The sequence below is a fragment of the Epinephelus moara genome, chromosome 2 (assembly GCF_006386435.1).
Source record: "Epinephelus moara isolate mb chromosome 2, YSFRI_EMoa_1.0, whole genome shotgun sequence".
Lineage (NCBI taxonomy): Eukaryota > Metazoa > Chordata > Actinopteri > Perciformes > Serranidae > Epinephelus > Epinephelus moara.
Window position 1 is genome coordinate 1,062,196 of NC_065507.1, and position 16,831 is coordinate 1,079,026.

General features: G+C 36.3%; 2 protein-coding genes across 4 annotated transcripts in view; one reads left to right on the forward strand and one right to left on the reverse strand.

The window, feature by feature from the left end:
- Window positions 1–7,851, forward strand: part of ostn (osteocrin) — a 17,019-nt gene extending 9,168 nt beyond the window's left edge. Inside the window, exons 4-5 of one of the 2 annotated variants that reach the window (XR_007571318.1) lie at window positions 5,576–5,721; window positions 5,805–7,851. Coding sequence is in view for 1 of the 2 variants with exons in the window: in XM_050066187.1 (XP_049922144.1) it covers window positions 5,576–5,663 (88 nt within the window). In the remaining variant the exon portion in view is untranslated. Of the gene's footprint in view, window positions 1–5,575 lie in introns of both variants that reach the window. The other variant, XM_050066187.1, reaches the window with a different exon arrangement.
- Window positions 7,852–9,280: 1,429 nt separating this feature from the next.
- LOC126402975 (protein IWS1 homolog) overlaps window positions 9,281–16,831 on the reverse strand; it is a 17,775-nt gene continuing 10,224 nt past the window's right edge. For both annotated transcript variants that reach the window (XM_050065366.1, XM_050065356.1), the window contains exon 15: window positions 9,281–11,451. In XM_050065366.1, the coding sequence (XP_049921323.1) occupies window positions 11,326–11,451 (126 nt within the window). In that variant the 3' untranslated portion in view covers window positions 9,281–11,325. The remainder of the gene's footprint in view (window positions 11,452–16,831) is intronic.

Genomic DNA, 16,831 nt, shown 5'->3' on the forward strand with positions numbered 1-16,831 from the left:
AAAAAAGTCATAGTATAGCATGTCGAAAAAAGTCATAGAATAGCATTTTGAAAAAAAGTCATAGTATAGCATGTCGAAAAAAGTCATAGAATAGCATTTTGAAAAAAAGTCATAGTATAGCATGTCGAAAATAGTCATATTATAGCATGTTGAAAAAAAGTCACAGTATAGCATTTCGACAAAAGTCATAGTATAGCATGTCGAAATAGCATTTCGACAAAAGTCATAGTATAGCATGTCGAAAATAGTCATAGTATAGCATGTTGAAAAAAAGTCATAGTATAGCATGTCGAAAAAAGTCATAGTATAGCATGACGAAAGAAGTCATAGTATAGCATGTCGAAAAAAGTCATAGAATAGCATTTTGAAAAAAAGTCATAGCATAGCATGTCGAAAATAGTCATAGTATGGCATGTTGATAAAAAGTCATAGTATAGCATGTTGAAAAAAGTCATAGTATAGCATGTTGAAAAAAGTCATAGTATAGCATGTCAAAAAAAACTGCCAAAATGGTCATAGTATAGCATGTCGAAAAAATTCATAGTATAGCATGTTGAAAAAAGTCATAGTATAGCATGTCCAAAAAAGTCATAGTATAGAATGTCGAAAAAAGTCATAGTATAGCATGTCGAAAAAGTCATAGTATAGCACGTCGAACAAAGTCATAGTATAGCATGTCGAAAAAATTCATAGTATAGCATGTCGAAAAAACTGTCAAAATGGTCATAGTATAGCATGTCGAAAAAAGTCATAGTATAGCATGTCGAAAAAAAGTCATAGTATAGCATGTTTAAAACAGTCATAGTATAGCATGTCGAAAAAAGTCATAGTATAGCATGTCGAAAAAACAGTCAAAATGGTCAAAGTATAGCATGTCGAAAAAAGTCACAGTATAGCATGTCCAAAATAGTCATAGTATAGCATGTTGAAAAAAGTCATAGTATAGCATGTCGAAAAAACTGTCAAAATGGTCAAAGTATAGCATGTCGAAAAAATTTATAGTATAGCATGTCGAAAAAAAGTCATAGTATAGCATGTTCAAAATAATCATAGTATAGCATGTCGAAAAAAGTCATAGTATAGCATGTTCAAAATAGTCATAATATAGCATGTTGAAAAAAGTCATAGCATAGCATGTCGAAAAAAGTTATAGTATAGCACGCCGAAAAAAGTCATAGTATAGCATGTTCAAAATAGTCATAGTATAGCATGTCGAAAAAAGTCATAGTATAGCATATCGAAAAAAAGTCATAGTATAGCATGTCGAAAAAACTGTCAAAATAGTCATAATATAGCATGTTGAAAAAAGTCATAGTATAGCATGTCGAAAATAGTCATAGTACATCGTGTCTGGAAAACTATCGAAATAGTCATAGTATAGCATGTTGAAAATAGTCATAGTATAGCATGTCGGAAAAAGTCATAGTATAGCATGTCGGAAAAAAGTCATAGTATAGCATGACGAAAAAAGTCATAGCATAGCATGTCGAAAAAAAGTCATAGTATAGCATGTCGAAAATAGTCATAGTATAGCATGTTGAAAAAAAGTCATAGTATAGCATGACGAAAGAAGTCATAGTATAGCATGTTGAAAAAAGTCATAGTATAGCATGACGAAAGAAGTCATGGTATGGCATGTCGAAAAAAGTCATAGTATAGCATGTTGAAATAAGTCATCGTATAGCATGTCGAAAATAGTCATAGTATAGCATGTTGAAAAAAGTCATAGTATAGCATGTCGAAAATAGTCATAGTATAGCATGTTGAAAAAAGGCATAGTATAGCATGTCGAAAAAAGTCATAGAATAGCATGTTGAAAAAAGTCATAGTATAGCATGTCGAGAAAAAGTCATAGTATAGCATGTCGAAAATAGTCATAGTATAGCATGTCGAAAATAGTCATAGTATAGTATGTCGAAAAATAGTCATAGTATAGCATGTCGAAAAAAAGTCATAGTATAGCATGTCGAAAAAAGTCATAGTATAGCATGTTGAAAAAAGTCATAGAATAGCATTTTGAAAAAAAGTCATAGTATAGCATGTTGAAAAATGTCATAGTATAGCATGTCGAAAAAAGTCATAGTATAGCATGTCGAAAAAAGTCATAGAATAGCATTTTGAAAAAAAGTCATAGTATAGCATGTCGAAAAAAGTCATAGAATAGCATTTTGAAAAAAAGTCATAGTATAGCATGTCGAAAAAAGTCATAGAATAGCATTTTGAAAAAAAGTCATAGTATAGCATGTCGAAAAAAGACATAGTATAGCATGTCGAAAATAGTCATAGTATAGCATGTTGAAAAAAAGTCATAGTATAGCATGTCGAAAAAAGTCATAGTATAGCATGACGAAAGAAGTCATAGTATAGCATGTCGAAAAAAGTCATAGAATAGCATTTTGAAAAAAAGTCATAGTATAGCATGTCGAAAATAGTAATAGTATATCGTGTCTGGAAAACTGTCAAAATAGTCATATTATAGCATGTCGAAGACAGTCATTGTATACTGTGTCTGGAAAACTGTCGAAATAGTCATAGTATAGCATGTTGAAAAAAGTCAAAATATAGCATGTTGATAAAACTTTAAAAATAGTCATAGTACAACATGTTGAAAATAGTTATAGTATAGCATGTTGAAAAAAGTCATAATATAGCATGACGAAAGAAGTCATAGTATAGCATGTCGAAAATAGTCATAGTATAGCATGTCGAAAATAGTCATAGTATAGCATGACGAAAGAAGTCATAGTATAGCATGTCAAATAGTCATAGTATAGCATGTTGAAAAAAAGTCATAGTATAGCATGTCGAAAAAAGTCATAGTATAGCATGTCGAAAAAAGTCATGGTATAGCATGTTGAAAAAAAGTCATAGTATAGCATGTCGAAAAAAGTCATAGTATAGCATGTTGAAAATAGTCATAGAATAGCATGTTGAAAAAAAGTCATAGTATAGCATGTCGAAAATAGTCATAGTATATAGTGTCTGGAAAACTGTCAAAATAGTCATATTATAGCATGTCGAAGACAGTCATTATATACTGTGTCTGGAAAACTGTCGAAATAGTCATAGTATAGCATGTTGAAAAAAGTCAAAATATAGCATGTTGATAAAACTTTAAAAATAGTCATAGTACATCATGTTGAAAATAGTCATAGTATAGCATGTTGAAAATAGTCATAGTATAGTATGTTGAAAAAAGTCATAGTATAGCATGTCGAAAATAGTCATAGTATAGCATGTCGAAAATAGTCATAGTATAGCATGACGAAGGAAGTCATAGTATAGCATGTCGAAAGAAGTCATAGTATAGCATGTCGAAAAAAGTCATAGTATAGCATGTTGAAAATAGTCATAGTATAGCATGTTGAAAAAAGTCATCGTATAGCATGTCGAAAAGTCATAGTATAGCATGTTGAAAAAAGGCATAGTATAGCATGTCGAAAAAAGTCATAGAATAGCATGTTGAAAAAAGTCATAGTATAGCATGTTGAAAATAGTCATAGTATAGCATGTTGAAAATAGTCATAGTATAGCGTGTTGACAAAAGTCATAGTATAGCATGTTGAAAAAAGTCATAATATAGCATGTTGATAAAACTTTAAAAATAGTCATAGTACAGCATGTTGAAAATAGTCATAGTATAGCATGTTGATAAAACTTAAAAAATACTCATAGTATAGCAAGTTGAAAAAAGTCATAGTATAGCATGTCGAAAATAGTCATAGTATAGCATGTCGAAAATAGTCATAGTATAGCATGTCGGAAAAAGTCATAGTATAGCATGACGAAAAAAGTCATAGTATAACATGTCGAAAAAACGTTCAAAATAGTCATAGTATAGCATGTTAACAATAGTCATAGTGTAGTATGTCCAAAAAAGTCATCGTATAGTACGTCGAAAAATAGTCATAGTATATCATGTCCGGAAAACTGTCAAAATTGTCATAGTATATTTGTCTTAAAGAATGCCATGAAACATGTTTTGGGGTTCAAGTCTTTTATTTTCATATGGGCACAACAGTTACAGGATGCAGTCTTGGGCAATAAATATCTCACATGTCAGGCTCAAATTAACATTTTTCATTAAATATACATAAAAAGAGAACAAGCTGTTAAAAATAGGAATCTCAGACATGAAATAGTGCAAAGTCAAAAATATAAGGAGAAAACAACATACATACAAAATATATTTGTGGTTGACAGTAATTGTGAAACAAATAAACTGTAATGTAGACAGAGATGTAGTAGATGTATGTGTATAGAAGTATTAAATAGTAACTAGATCCATATGAAAGTAGGCCAATGTATGTAAAGAGACGATATAAAGGTAATGTGACAAACATAATGAGCCCAGCAGATCCAACAGTTTATGTATGGATGTGCTCTAAGTCTTTGATGATCCTGTTGGACTTCTTCCTACACCGCTGTGTGAACAGGTCCTCCATGGATAGCAGCTCCATCCTGGTGATGTGCTGAGCAGAGGTTTTTTTTTCCGGCCCTTTGTAGAGCCTCATGTTTTAGCATGGTGAAACTGCCATACCAGGTGCTGATGTCATCATATATTATGCATGTTATAACAAAATCTTAAAAAGGCAAAGTAAAGTATACTATTAAATACTATTTATTCATAAAAACTCATGAAGTATTTTATTTAGGTAAAGTTATAAAAAGTCATAGTATAGCATGTGGAAAAAAGTCATAGTATAGCATGTCAAAAAAGTCATAGTATAGCATGTCGAAAAAACTGCCAAAATGTTCATATTATAGCACGTCGAAAAAAGTCATAGTATAGCATGTTGAAAAAAGTCATAGTATAGCATGTCGAAAAAAGTCATAGTATAGCATGTCGAAAAAGTCATAGTATAGCATGTCGAACAAACTGCCAAAATGTTCATAGTATAGCATGTCGAACAAAGTCATAGTATAGCATGTCGAACAAAGTCATAGTATAGCATGTCGATAAAAGTCATAGTATAGCATGTCGATAAAAGTCATAGTATAGCACGTCGAAAAAAGTCATAGTATAGCACGTCGAAAAAAGTCATAGTATAGCACGTCGAAAAATGTCATAGTATAGCATGTTGAAAAAAGTCATGGTATAGCATGTCGAAAAAAGTAATAGTATAGCATGTCGAAAAAACTGTCAAAATGGTCATAGTATAGCACGTCGAAAAAAGTCATAGTATAGCATGTCGAAAAAAGTTATAGTATAGCATGTCGAAAAAACTGTCAAAATGGTCATAGTATAGCACGTCGAAAAGTCATAGTATAGCATGTTCAAAATGGTCATAGTATAGCATGTTGAAAAAAGTCATAGTATAGCATGACGAAAGAAGTCATAGTATAGCATGTCGAAAAAAGTCATAGAATAGCATGTCGAAAAAAGTCATAGTATAGCATGTCGAAAAAAGTCATAGTATAGCATGTCGAAAAAAACTGAATAGCACTTCATAAATAGAGGTTATTTAATATTATTATCATTTTCATAAAAAGTCACAGTTCGAGAAAACGAGTAAAAAGAAAATAAGTGCTCCGACTCGTTTGTTCACTTTTGTTCTCCTTTTTGTTTTTGCAGCAAGGTAGTTGAGTTGCCACGGCGACGAGTCAACCCACCTCCCGTTGACAGGATTGGAATGAGTCGTCTACCAAACAGCCGAGGATAGGCCACGCCCCCTCCCTCTGACAGTCTGGCCCCTCTCTACAGCACCCTCCTCTGGACAGGTGCAGCACTGCAGTCGACTCACATTCCCCCAAAACACTGAAATGATTCTTTCAACTCTTCTGACGCTGTTCTCTCTCCGCAGAGGAGTCACCACAGATGCATGAAACACAGCCAATCATCAACCGCCACGCCCACCACCTGTCAATCATCTACCTTCACTTCACCTGGACACCCCCGACCCCCACAGTGATGAATGTTTAGTGACGGTGCATTCAGGTGCTGCTTGGTAAATTTATTGCACGTGTCTGAGAATGTCAGGACCAAATAATTACTGATCAGATTTCATGTTTATGTCTTAACAGGAAACCTCAAACTGATAATTGTCACATTTAAAAAACATTCAATATCCGTCTTTAGATTTTATAATTCCATAAAATCACCGTCTGAACCTAAACGTCTCAACGAAAACTGCCACACCAAAACATTGTGGCAGAAGATTAACTTTTATTATTAATTTAAAATTTCATTCTCCATTAATTTCTGTCCTGAATAATCAACTGTGGTTTCAAGATAGCTCCTAATTTTAATCCATTTCAGATTGTTTTTCTTCAGAGTTCGTCTACAGCAGTTTGTGTTAGGCAGTGGTGAAAAGTAACTAAGTACATGTATTTGTCAAACTGGTACAGATATTTTTTTACTTTCACAGTTATGATGAAACATTCTCGCAGTTTTTTTTTAGTGTCACCTGAATGCACCATCACTGCCCCTCCCTGCCTCCTGTGACTCTGACTGGAGGCGTCTGTCGCCTCAAACATCCGACACGACTTGACACGAGTCTCTGCCTCGTAGTGCAGCAGGTCTGTTTACAGCAGGACGACACGCTGAGAGACGTCTCCACTGCGCCGGGACATCACGAGAACCGGACCGACCTCCACTGCAAATAAGTGACGACCATGAAGCCAGTGAGAAAGAATTTAGGGTAGAGATGCACCGATTTATCGGCTGATCATCGGTATCATCCGACATTCGCCTTTTTAATCACCATCGGCCACCAGCAGTTAAAATGACAGTCACTGATGGCCGATGCATTCTGTTGTGTCAGTTCAGTTTTTCGCAGGTTAAAAATTAGTGGCCAGTTGCACAGAGCACCTGAAGTTAAGATTGTCCATTAAGGTTTCCATTAAATTAAATCTGTTGCACAAAACATCCTTAAGTTTTTCTCCTTATCTTAGTCTTATAGTTAAGAAATTCATGTTCACAAGTCAACAGTGTGCCGCGTCATTCGCCGGTTGTCAGACGCCCTCACCTGTCTGCTGAACACCGTGCTTAAGTTCCCGTCCAAACGTCGCAGTTTCTTCCCACATTCGTGTTATTTTTGGATCAAATTTATTTTTCATTTTGTTCTTTTATTGAATTTTTTCTTCCTCTTACCAATTTGGTTTTCATGTCTTCTTCTACCATTTTTCTTAAATATCAGGCGAACTTTGAGAATACGTAGGCATGACAACAGGTAGCCGCTATAGCCAATCAGCATTGAGATCCTCTGGGGATGAATGACGGCGAGGACGTACTGGTGGAAGTTCATTCATCGATTCAGAGATTTCATGCGCGTATGACGTGAGTCAATACACAGAATATTCTAGTGAAAATTCGCATTGCGTTTTGTGTGAACACAACATAAAGAGGGGACTTTGTAGCGGCTCTATAGCGCCACCTCTGTGTGAAAAGGGTTTTAAACAGACATGAGTCTGATATCTATCTGAACATGTCACTGTAGGAAAGAAAGAAAAAGCCAAACATGTAGAACGATTCCTTCCAAAACAAACCGGGTCAGATGGACAGTTTATGTAGTTCCAATTTAATGGACTACAACACGTCATATTATCTGGAATATTCCTTTAAAACCTCAAACACATCATCACAGCTGTGTTGCCTTCAGTCAGCTGGTTCAGGTTCATACGAGTGCTGCTTCAGCACATTACTGTGCGACACTTAACGGTCCAGGACGACACGCCGGCGCAGTGGAGACGGTTTCCTCGTCAGTGAGAGGTTTAAAAAAGAAAAAAAAAAAAACACGTCTGATGTGACTTTGTTCCGGTCTACGTTCAGTCCTGTTCCACTGATCCTGTTTTTAAAATGCTTCTTACTGCCTTTAAGTTTAATTGTGCTTAATAAAGAGTTAATGATCACGCTGCTCAAGGTGTCTCTTTTATTCTGAAGGTCAAACAAGACAGAAAAATGATTTGCCTCCAGGACGAAACAGAATCCATCTGGTGATGTGTATTTTAGCAGAATAATTAGAGTTCGTTTCACAGTAAATTCTTTGATCTTTTAAAATATATTTTCAGCATTACTGAAGGGTAAAAATCAAAAACCTAAAAAATAAGGTTTTGTCCCAGTGTTTATATCAAAAATACTACATTGTGGTTTTTACATCAAAAGTACATTAATTTTACTTTACGCTGACCTTCAAAACATGTCCGGTTGCATTCTGGGACTGACAAGAGGGGGAGGGGAGGTTCAGACAGAAACCATTTTTACTGTGAAGAGGAATAATGGAAAAGTTAATGAAATTTGACCTTCAACCAACAAATTCTAATCAGTTTGTTTGTGAGTCCAAGTGAACATTTGTGCCAAATTTGAAAATTCCCTTAAGATGTTCTTGAAATACCCCAATTATAAAATAAAACGGCTGCAAGGTTAGAGTGACCTTCCACCATCAAAATCTAATTTGTTCATCCTTGAATCGAAGTGGGTGTTTGTGCAAAATTTGAAGAAATTCCTTCAAGGTTTTCTTGAGATACTGTGTTCACAGAATCAAACGTACACAAGATCACATTAACCTTGACCTTTGACCACCAAAGTCCAAATCATTCATTCTTGAGTCGAAGTTGATGTTTGTGCCAAATTTGAAGAAATTCAATCAAGGTTTTCCTGAGATGCCGTGTTCACAAGAATGCGACAGACAAGGTCACAGTGACCTTGACCACCAAATTCTAATCAGTTCATTTGTGAGTCCAAGTGAACGTTTGTGCCAAATTCGAAAATTATCTTTAGGTGTTAGATACTGCATTCACAAGAATGCTATGGACGCAGGGTCTTAGTGACCTTTGACCACCAAAATTTCATTTGTTCATGCTTGAATCAACATGGAGGTTTGTGCTAAATTAAAAAAAAAATTCAATCAAGATCTTCTTAAGATACCATGTTCACAGTGTCCTTTGACCACCAAAATCTAATCAGTCAACGTTTGTGCCAAATTTGATAATTCCCTTAAGGTGTTCTTGACATACCGAGTTTACAAAATTAAGTGGACACGATGTCTCAGTGATCTTGACCTTTGACCACCAAAATCAAATCAGTTCATCTGTGGTTCAAAGTGGATGTTTGTGCCAAATTTGAAGAAATTCCTTCACGGTACTCTTGAGATACTGCGTTCACGAGAATGGGACAGACGAGCGGCCAACCTGAAAACATATTGCCTCCAGCTACGGCTACGCTGGCGCAAAGGCATAAAAATGTTGAGTATGGCACAAACACAAAAACAATCATGCAGGAAAAGGATAACATATATTATTATTAGATTTATTATAAACATATGAACTCAGAGGGCAGAGGTGAGTTTCTGTTGTCGCTTTATTAAGAAAAGTATCACCTGTTCAGAACACAGTGCACACACACAGGCCGATTCACAGTCAACACACATCGAGATCTGATGCCCACTGTGTTACCTGTGTGAACTCAGTCCTGCAGACACTTTACATACTTCTGTACAGCCGCTATGGGAGCAGAGAGAGGACAAAAAAGACTGAGGAGGAGGAAGAGGAGGAGGAAGAGGTCTGTCCAGCCTACTAGCAAAACACAAACACCTTCACATTCAGAAACAAAAAAGGGCATGAGGGAAGATTTTGTTCTCAAATCCAATGTTGGAAATTTTGGAAAATGTGACGGTGCTTTGGACAAAATACTCACAAAATGTCACCGAAACGATTTCTGGATCAGCTACGTTAGGTTTTACTTTGAACCAGCAGGGTCAAAGATGAGACTGGTTAAGAGTTAAGCTAATGTAGCTGACTGCTAACTGAGTTAGCTTGTAGGTAAAGCAAATAAAGTGCTGACATATGCTAACATGACTGCTAACATACGTCAATGTACCCACTGCTTTTGAGTTAAGGCTAACACAGCTAACTGATAATATTAACTAATGTAGATTTTGCTAGTTTTGAGAAAGAGCTAATGTAGCTGACTGCTAGCATTAGTTAGCTTGGATGTAAAGCTCACATTTGCTGGCATTTTGTGCTAACATTAGTCATCATTGAGGGCTCTGTTGGTTTGGAGCTAAAGCTAATGTAGATAACTGCTAACATAACATTAGCTAATATTATAAAACTAGCTTTATCTTCAAGTCCATAATGCTAAAGCTAATGTAACTAACTGGTATTATTAGTGTCAAGCTGACATTAGCCAACATCATGGACCCAGCTGGTTTAGAACTAGTGCTAATATAGCTAACAGCTAACATAAGCTAATGTTATGAGAGAAAATTAACATAGCATACTGTTAACATTAGCTATAGTAGTTGGCTGTAGATTCAAAGATAAAGCTAACTGCTAACATGACTTAACGTTGAGGTAAAGCTAGTACAATGCTTACATTGCTTGAATGCTAACACAAGTGAATGCTAAGGTCCTTGGTAGTTTTGAGATAAGGCTAAAATATTTAAGTAACGGTATAAGCTAATGTTGGAGATTTTGCTAGTCGTCAGACACGGCTTATGTAGCTGACCGCTAAAATTAGCTTTATTTGTTGACTAAAGCTAAGACTAGCGAGTATTATGGACTTAGTGTAAGGCTGACTGCTAACCAACTTAACTCTGGGGTAAAGCTAACGTAATGCTTACACTGGTTGACTGAGGTGAATGAGTCATGGCTCTTGCTAGTCTGCTTGCTTAACATAAGGCTAACGAAGCTAAGTGACAACATAAACTAATGTTGTAGATTTTGCTAGTTTTTAGATATACCTTTTGTAGCTGACTGCTAGCATTAGCTATATTAGTTGGCTTAAGCTAACACTAGCTAGTATTATGGACTTGCAGATAAGGCTGTCTGCTGACATTACTTAACTTTGAGGTAAAGCTAACGTAATGCTAACACTGGTTGACTGTAACAGAGACTAGAGAGATAGATTTTGATCATTTTTAAATATAGCTAACATAGCTGAACACTTCCATTAGCTATATTAGTTAACACAGATGTAAAGCTAGCATTAGCTAACATTATGGACTTGGAGAGAAAGCTACATTTAACTTAGGTACGCTAATTACATTAGTTAATGTTGTAAATCCAGTTGTTTTGGAGCTAAAGCTAAAATGTGGGAGATAAAATGAACATAGCTGAATGCTAGTTCACATTAATAGCAGCTATCTATCATTCTGTGGATTAGATTGAAAGCTTTTACATGATTTAACCAAAGACCAGACGAGTTTACAGCAGATATTCACATTCTGACTCAAGTCAAAGTGATCTGACCTCAGCCCTTCAGTAAGGCGAGCTGGACCTGAGGAGGAGGAGGAGGGAGGGAGGGCAGGAGAACAGAGGGATTGTTCAGGAAGCAACACATTAAAAAGAAAAAAAAAACAAACAAAAAAACTATGGAGGTTAAAATCAGAGAGGCATCCGGTTGCCTTCAACGCTGATTTTAACAGCGTGACCCGGCTTCGTCAGGCGGCGGATGTCGGCAAATCTACGCATCTGTTTATCAACACGGGACATACCCTTCTTCATCGGACCCTGCGGGAAGACAACAGAAACATAGGATTAGAAAGCTGCAACACGTTAAGGGTCGTCTTGTGCGCTTAACCATCTCCGCCTTTGAATAAAAAAGAAAAAAGTGATGAAACACTAAATCTGTGACATGTTTTAGAGATTTTAGTTTTATAAAGATTTAACAGCAGTGTATTTTTAGCCAGTGTTTCATCACTCTTTGGCCCTGTGTACACGTATGCAGATATTTTTGAAAACTGATATCTTCCTCTACGTTTTGGCCTCTCGTCCACAGAAACTGAGTTTTACCTGCTCCGACCCTCAACCCTCACAAAGACATTAAATTTTAGGCTGCACCATATACTTTATTCTGCTGAACGCAGACCTGTTGTCCTCATTCTTGGACGCTTTTTTGAGCCATCAAGTGGTAGTAAGACTACAATACACAAATATCTCACAGATGAATGGGAGCCTCTGATGCGCCCAATGTTGTTTGGTCCACCTCAGTGTCCTGGTTTAAATTCCACCAGGAACGACGGTTTCGGATAATTCTTCTATGGTATTTGATGTATGATGCCAGCAGCGCAAGTTGTTTTTTCTTTATAGCGTGGATGGAGATATTTCTTTAAAATCAATGTTGTGGACAGAATTTTCTCCTGTTGCTAGTATTATGCTCTTGGAGATAAAGCTAACAGTTAACGTCACTTTGAGGTAAAGCTAATGTGATGCTACCATAGTAAAATCCACTTTGTTAACTGCTAACACGTGATGGCCCCTGCTAGTTTTGACACAAAGCTAACATATATTACACATCTACGTGGATACAAAGTAGGGGTGTAACGATCCAGCTACTTGGATCGATATATTGATTAAATGATCAACGATCCAATGTCATCGATGCAAAGGGAAAACATCGATCCATATCGTCATCTTTAGGAAATGCTTTTATTTTGATAGCCTGTCACCATAAAATAGCAGCAGGCAGATTGTCAGCAGCTGAGAGAAAAGATGATGAGGGTAATGTTATTTACTCAGGAATAAATCAGCAGCGTGGAAATATTTGGGATTTTGGAGAAAAAAGGGGTCAACAGACAGAACACATGGCGTATGTGAACAACACTGTTACGAGATAAAACATGATGCAACGTTTTCTGCCTGGACGATCATCTCATTCTGCTAACTTCTCTCTTCAGCAACATCAGCTGCTGTTTCAGCTGCGCTGAAGTTCACCGGAGCTGTTCTGTCAGGAGACGCAGAGACTTCAACTAACGGTGAGTATGACTAGCAAAAAAACAACTGTTTTATTTGTGAACCTGTGTTGAAGTTTGTACTGAGCTAAATTTGAGACTTTTGTTAAATGGTCTTGTTGTTTTATGGCTGGAGAAGTTTGTCTTCAGGACTTTAAGACAGAAGTTCGTCTTCAGGACTTTAAGACAGAAGTTTGTCTTCAGAACTTTAAGACAGAAGTTTGTCTTCAGGACTTTTAGACAGAAGTTCGTCTTCAGGACTTTTAGACAGAAGTTCGTCTTCAGAACTTTAAGGCAGAAGTTCGTCTTCAGAACTTTAAGACAGAAGTTTGTCTTCAGGACTTTTAGACAGAAGTTCGTCTTCAGGACTTTTAGACAGAAGTTCGTCTTCAGAACTTTAAGACAGAAGTTCGTCTTCAGGACTTTCAGAAAGAAGTTCGTCTTCAGACAGAAGTTCGTCTTCAGGACTTTCAGAAAGAAGTTTGTCTTCAGACAGAAGTTCGTCTTCAGGACTTTCAGAAAGAAGTTTGTCTTCAGACAGAAGTTCGTCTTCAGAACTTTAAGACAGAAGCTTGTCTTCAGGACTTTTAGACAGAAGTTTGTCTTCAGAACTTTAAGACAGACGTTCATCTTCAGGACTTTCAGAAAGAAGTTCGTCTTCAGACAGAAGTTCGTCTTCAGGACTTTCAGAAAGAAGTTCGTCTTCAGACACAAGTTTGTCTTCAGAACTTTAAGACAGAAGTTTGTCTTCAGGACTTTTAGACAGAAGTTCGTCTTCAGAACTTTAAGGCAGAAGTTCGTCTTCAGGACTTTAAGACAGACGTTCATCTTCAGGACTTTCAGAAAGAAGTTCGTCTTCAGACAGAAGTTCGTCTTCAGGACTTTCAGAAAGAAGTTCGTCTTCAGACACAAGTTTGTCTTCAGGACTTTAAGACACAAGTTTGTCTTCAGGACTTTGAGACACAAGTTTGTCTTCAGGACTTTGAGACACAAGTTTGTCTTCAGAACTTTAAGACAGAAGTTTGTCTTCAGGACTTCAAGACAGAAGTTTGTCTTCAGGACTTTTAGACAGAAGTTTGTCTTCAAAACTTTAAGACAGACGTTCGTCTTCAGGACTTTCAGAAAGAAGTTCGTCTTCAGACAGAAGTTCGTCTTCGGGACTTTCAGACAGACGTTTGTCTTCAGGACTTTAAGACAGGTCGACCTTTAGTTTTAGGAAACAAGTGATGTTTTATTGTTAGTGGAGTCAGTTTGAAGTGAACTTTACTGCACTTGAGCGATTACATCCATTTACATTTTTCATATGTTGTTTTTATCTTTTATGTCCAAAAGAAAAAGGAGGCAGCTTCTTCTGTAATCGACTGTGTTAAATGGGCAAATAATATTATCTCATCACAATCGTAGGCCCCTGAATAACAACAAATCTAACTCATATCATGGCGGACTTTGACTTTGGTATCTTGATGAAACTGGTGATTTACACCCCTAATACATGGTACCAAGAGTTTTAACAATCTTCACCTTGGAGGGCGTTTTTAAAAACCTCCATTTTAGTGACCTAAAACTCAGTTTGTGTGGACGAGAGGAAAAAACTGAGGAAAACTTATCGCTTGAAGCTTTTGCATTTTAGTGTGGATGGATATATTTTGTAAAATTAATGTTGTGTGGACAAATATCTGTTTTCAGAAACATTTGCATATGTGTGGACAGGGCCTTCAGCACAACTCATGTCTCCAGGGTCATGCAGGGAAGAGTTTAAACCCTCAGAGGTCACCAAACATCCCAGAAGTCACAGCATCAACCCCCCCAACATGTTTGTTAATCGATGTGTGTGTGTGTGTCCGCTGAGGAAGAGGACGACAATTCAAGCCAAACACACACCACCAACAACAGCTGAGGTGAAACAGTTCAATAATACATGAGCCTGCAGGCTGTCAGACTGAAAGGGTTAAAACTACCCAACAGGCTGCGTTGGTTCAGGTGAGACAATAAATAGGTCCAGTCTGAGTAACAAGTCATTAATGTGAAGGTTACAATATGAACAGTGATCCTCCATTAACGGGCGCCTGCTTGTTTTTCATTGGCAGAACTGGATGATGTCATGATACAACAAAGAGGTACCAGGACTGCGAGTGTGTTCAGATCAGAAACGTACTTTAGAAATGTACGTGCTGATGGAAGGGAGGGGTCAGGGGATACATCTCGACTTAATGGAGGAAAGTTAGATCAGTGCTGGTCCCAGTGGTCACAGATGAGTCAGAGGTCAGAGGTCAGTTTTCAGACAAAGATGGTTCCCCGCAGAGAGACGCTCTACTCCAGAAAGCAGTGCGTCTTCTCCAGAGGGAAAACTCTTTGCAGACACCTCACACAGCTAACTGAACCATCACCGCAGGCGTCTGTCACACCATGCACAAGGACTTACTGCCCCCCACAGGCCAACAGCAGGAACTACAGGGGCATTCTGTTTCCCTCTATGCTGATCTTGACAGCTCCCTGCGGACGGCCCATTTTCCTCTTCTCTGCAAAGCGACGCTTGTGCTTCTCCAGCAGGCTGATGCCTTTCTTATAGCTCTACAGAGGACCAATCACAGCTCAGCTGAACACCTCACTTCCTGTGTGCAGACGGCCCTCCATACCAGAATCAGACTCTCTTTTTTTAACAGAATTTTTTCATTCTCATTTCTGTCATTACTGGAAGTTGAGACAACTTACACAACTTAACACCCTGTGGAGTAACACTGCAGAAATATGATTTCATATACCAACTCTAACATGTGAATGACCAACAATAGGTATGATGACAATAACAATAATTATTATAACAATGACAACAACAGCAGTTTTTATATTATTATGTGAAAATGAAGTGAATCACTTCTACATGTTGACGTCCACTAAACTATCTCTACATTAGTAAATTAAATAGTTCTCAACTGAAATACAGGCAATACAGATTTATCTATATGAATATTTTATGGATTTCAAACATTATTTATTATAATTATTAAAATTATTCATATGTATTATATTATTATAACTTTATCTATTTATATTATAGCTTAATTAGATTTTTGTTATTTGTTTGTTTTAATTATTTATCTTTATTATTTATTATATATTTGTAATTATTTATATATATATATTAATATATTTATTATAAACTTAGTTCTTTTTAATTATAATTATTTATATTTGTTATATTATATTTTTATCATAAATGTATTTAGTTTTCTATTATCTATATGTATTATTAAATTATATTCTTTAATTATTTATCATAAATTGTTTGTTCTAATTATTTATATATTTATTTTATGATAATCACATTAATAATTATTCATATTTATTATATATTTTTAATTATCTATATTGCTATTATATTGTATTATTTATAATATATTTACAATTATGATTTAAGATAGCTATAACCATGATTTATTTATTATCTATATTTTCATCTCTGTAATACTGTACAATATACAATACCAACTTGTACAATAATCTGTGCATTAATAATTCAGCTATACAAAACTCTTCTTATTTAATTCTTGCATTTATATTTAGCACAACTGTAGCATAATGCAAACTTTTTCTTTTCGTACTTCTCATTTTTATTTCTCACAGTTCTTTCAGTACTTCTGTTTCTGATATTAATTATTACTCAAATATTTATTCAACCAGAGAAGTAATTGTGTATTTCCTGTTTCACACATTCCCACCTGGCTTTCTCCCCCTCATAATAATAACCTCCACATGAACACCTACTAAGTGTTGATGTAATAAACAGGTAAGAGCAGCTGACGTCATCCTTTAAATTCTTTTTGTTGTTGTGTTTTATATAGGGATGCACCGAATATTCAGTAACCGAATATATTCGGCCGAATATTGAAAAAAAACACACATTCGGTGGAATAAGTTAAAAGCAAGGCCGAATAATAGCTGCGTGTTTTGGTAACGCAATCAAACAGCGTGCCGTGACTGGCGGAGTAAAATGTCGGCAGTGTGGCGATCCGTCCGTCACCGCACTCGCATTTGCGACTAAAAATAGTTTTGAGCGAGCAAAATAGGCTTTAATCATTCAGCAGCTGTGCGAGCAGCCTACAGATTTCAACCAGCAGCAGAAACGAAAGGCGAATCCCACCGATTGTGGGTTGAACGGG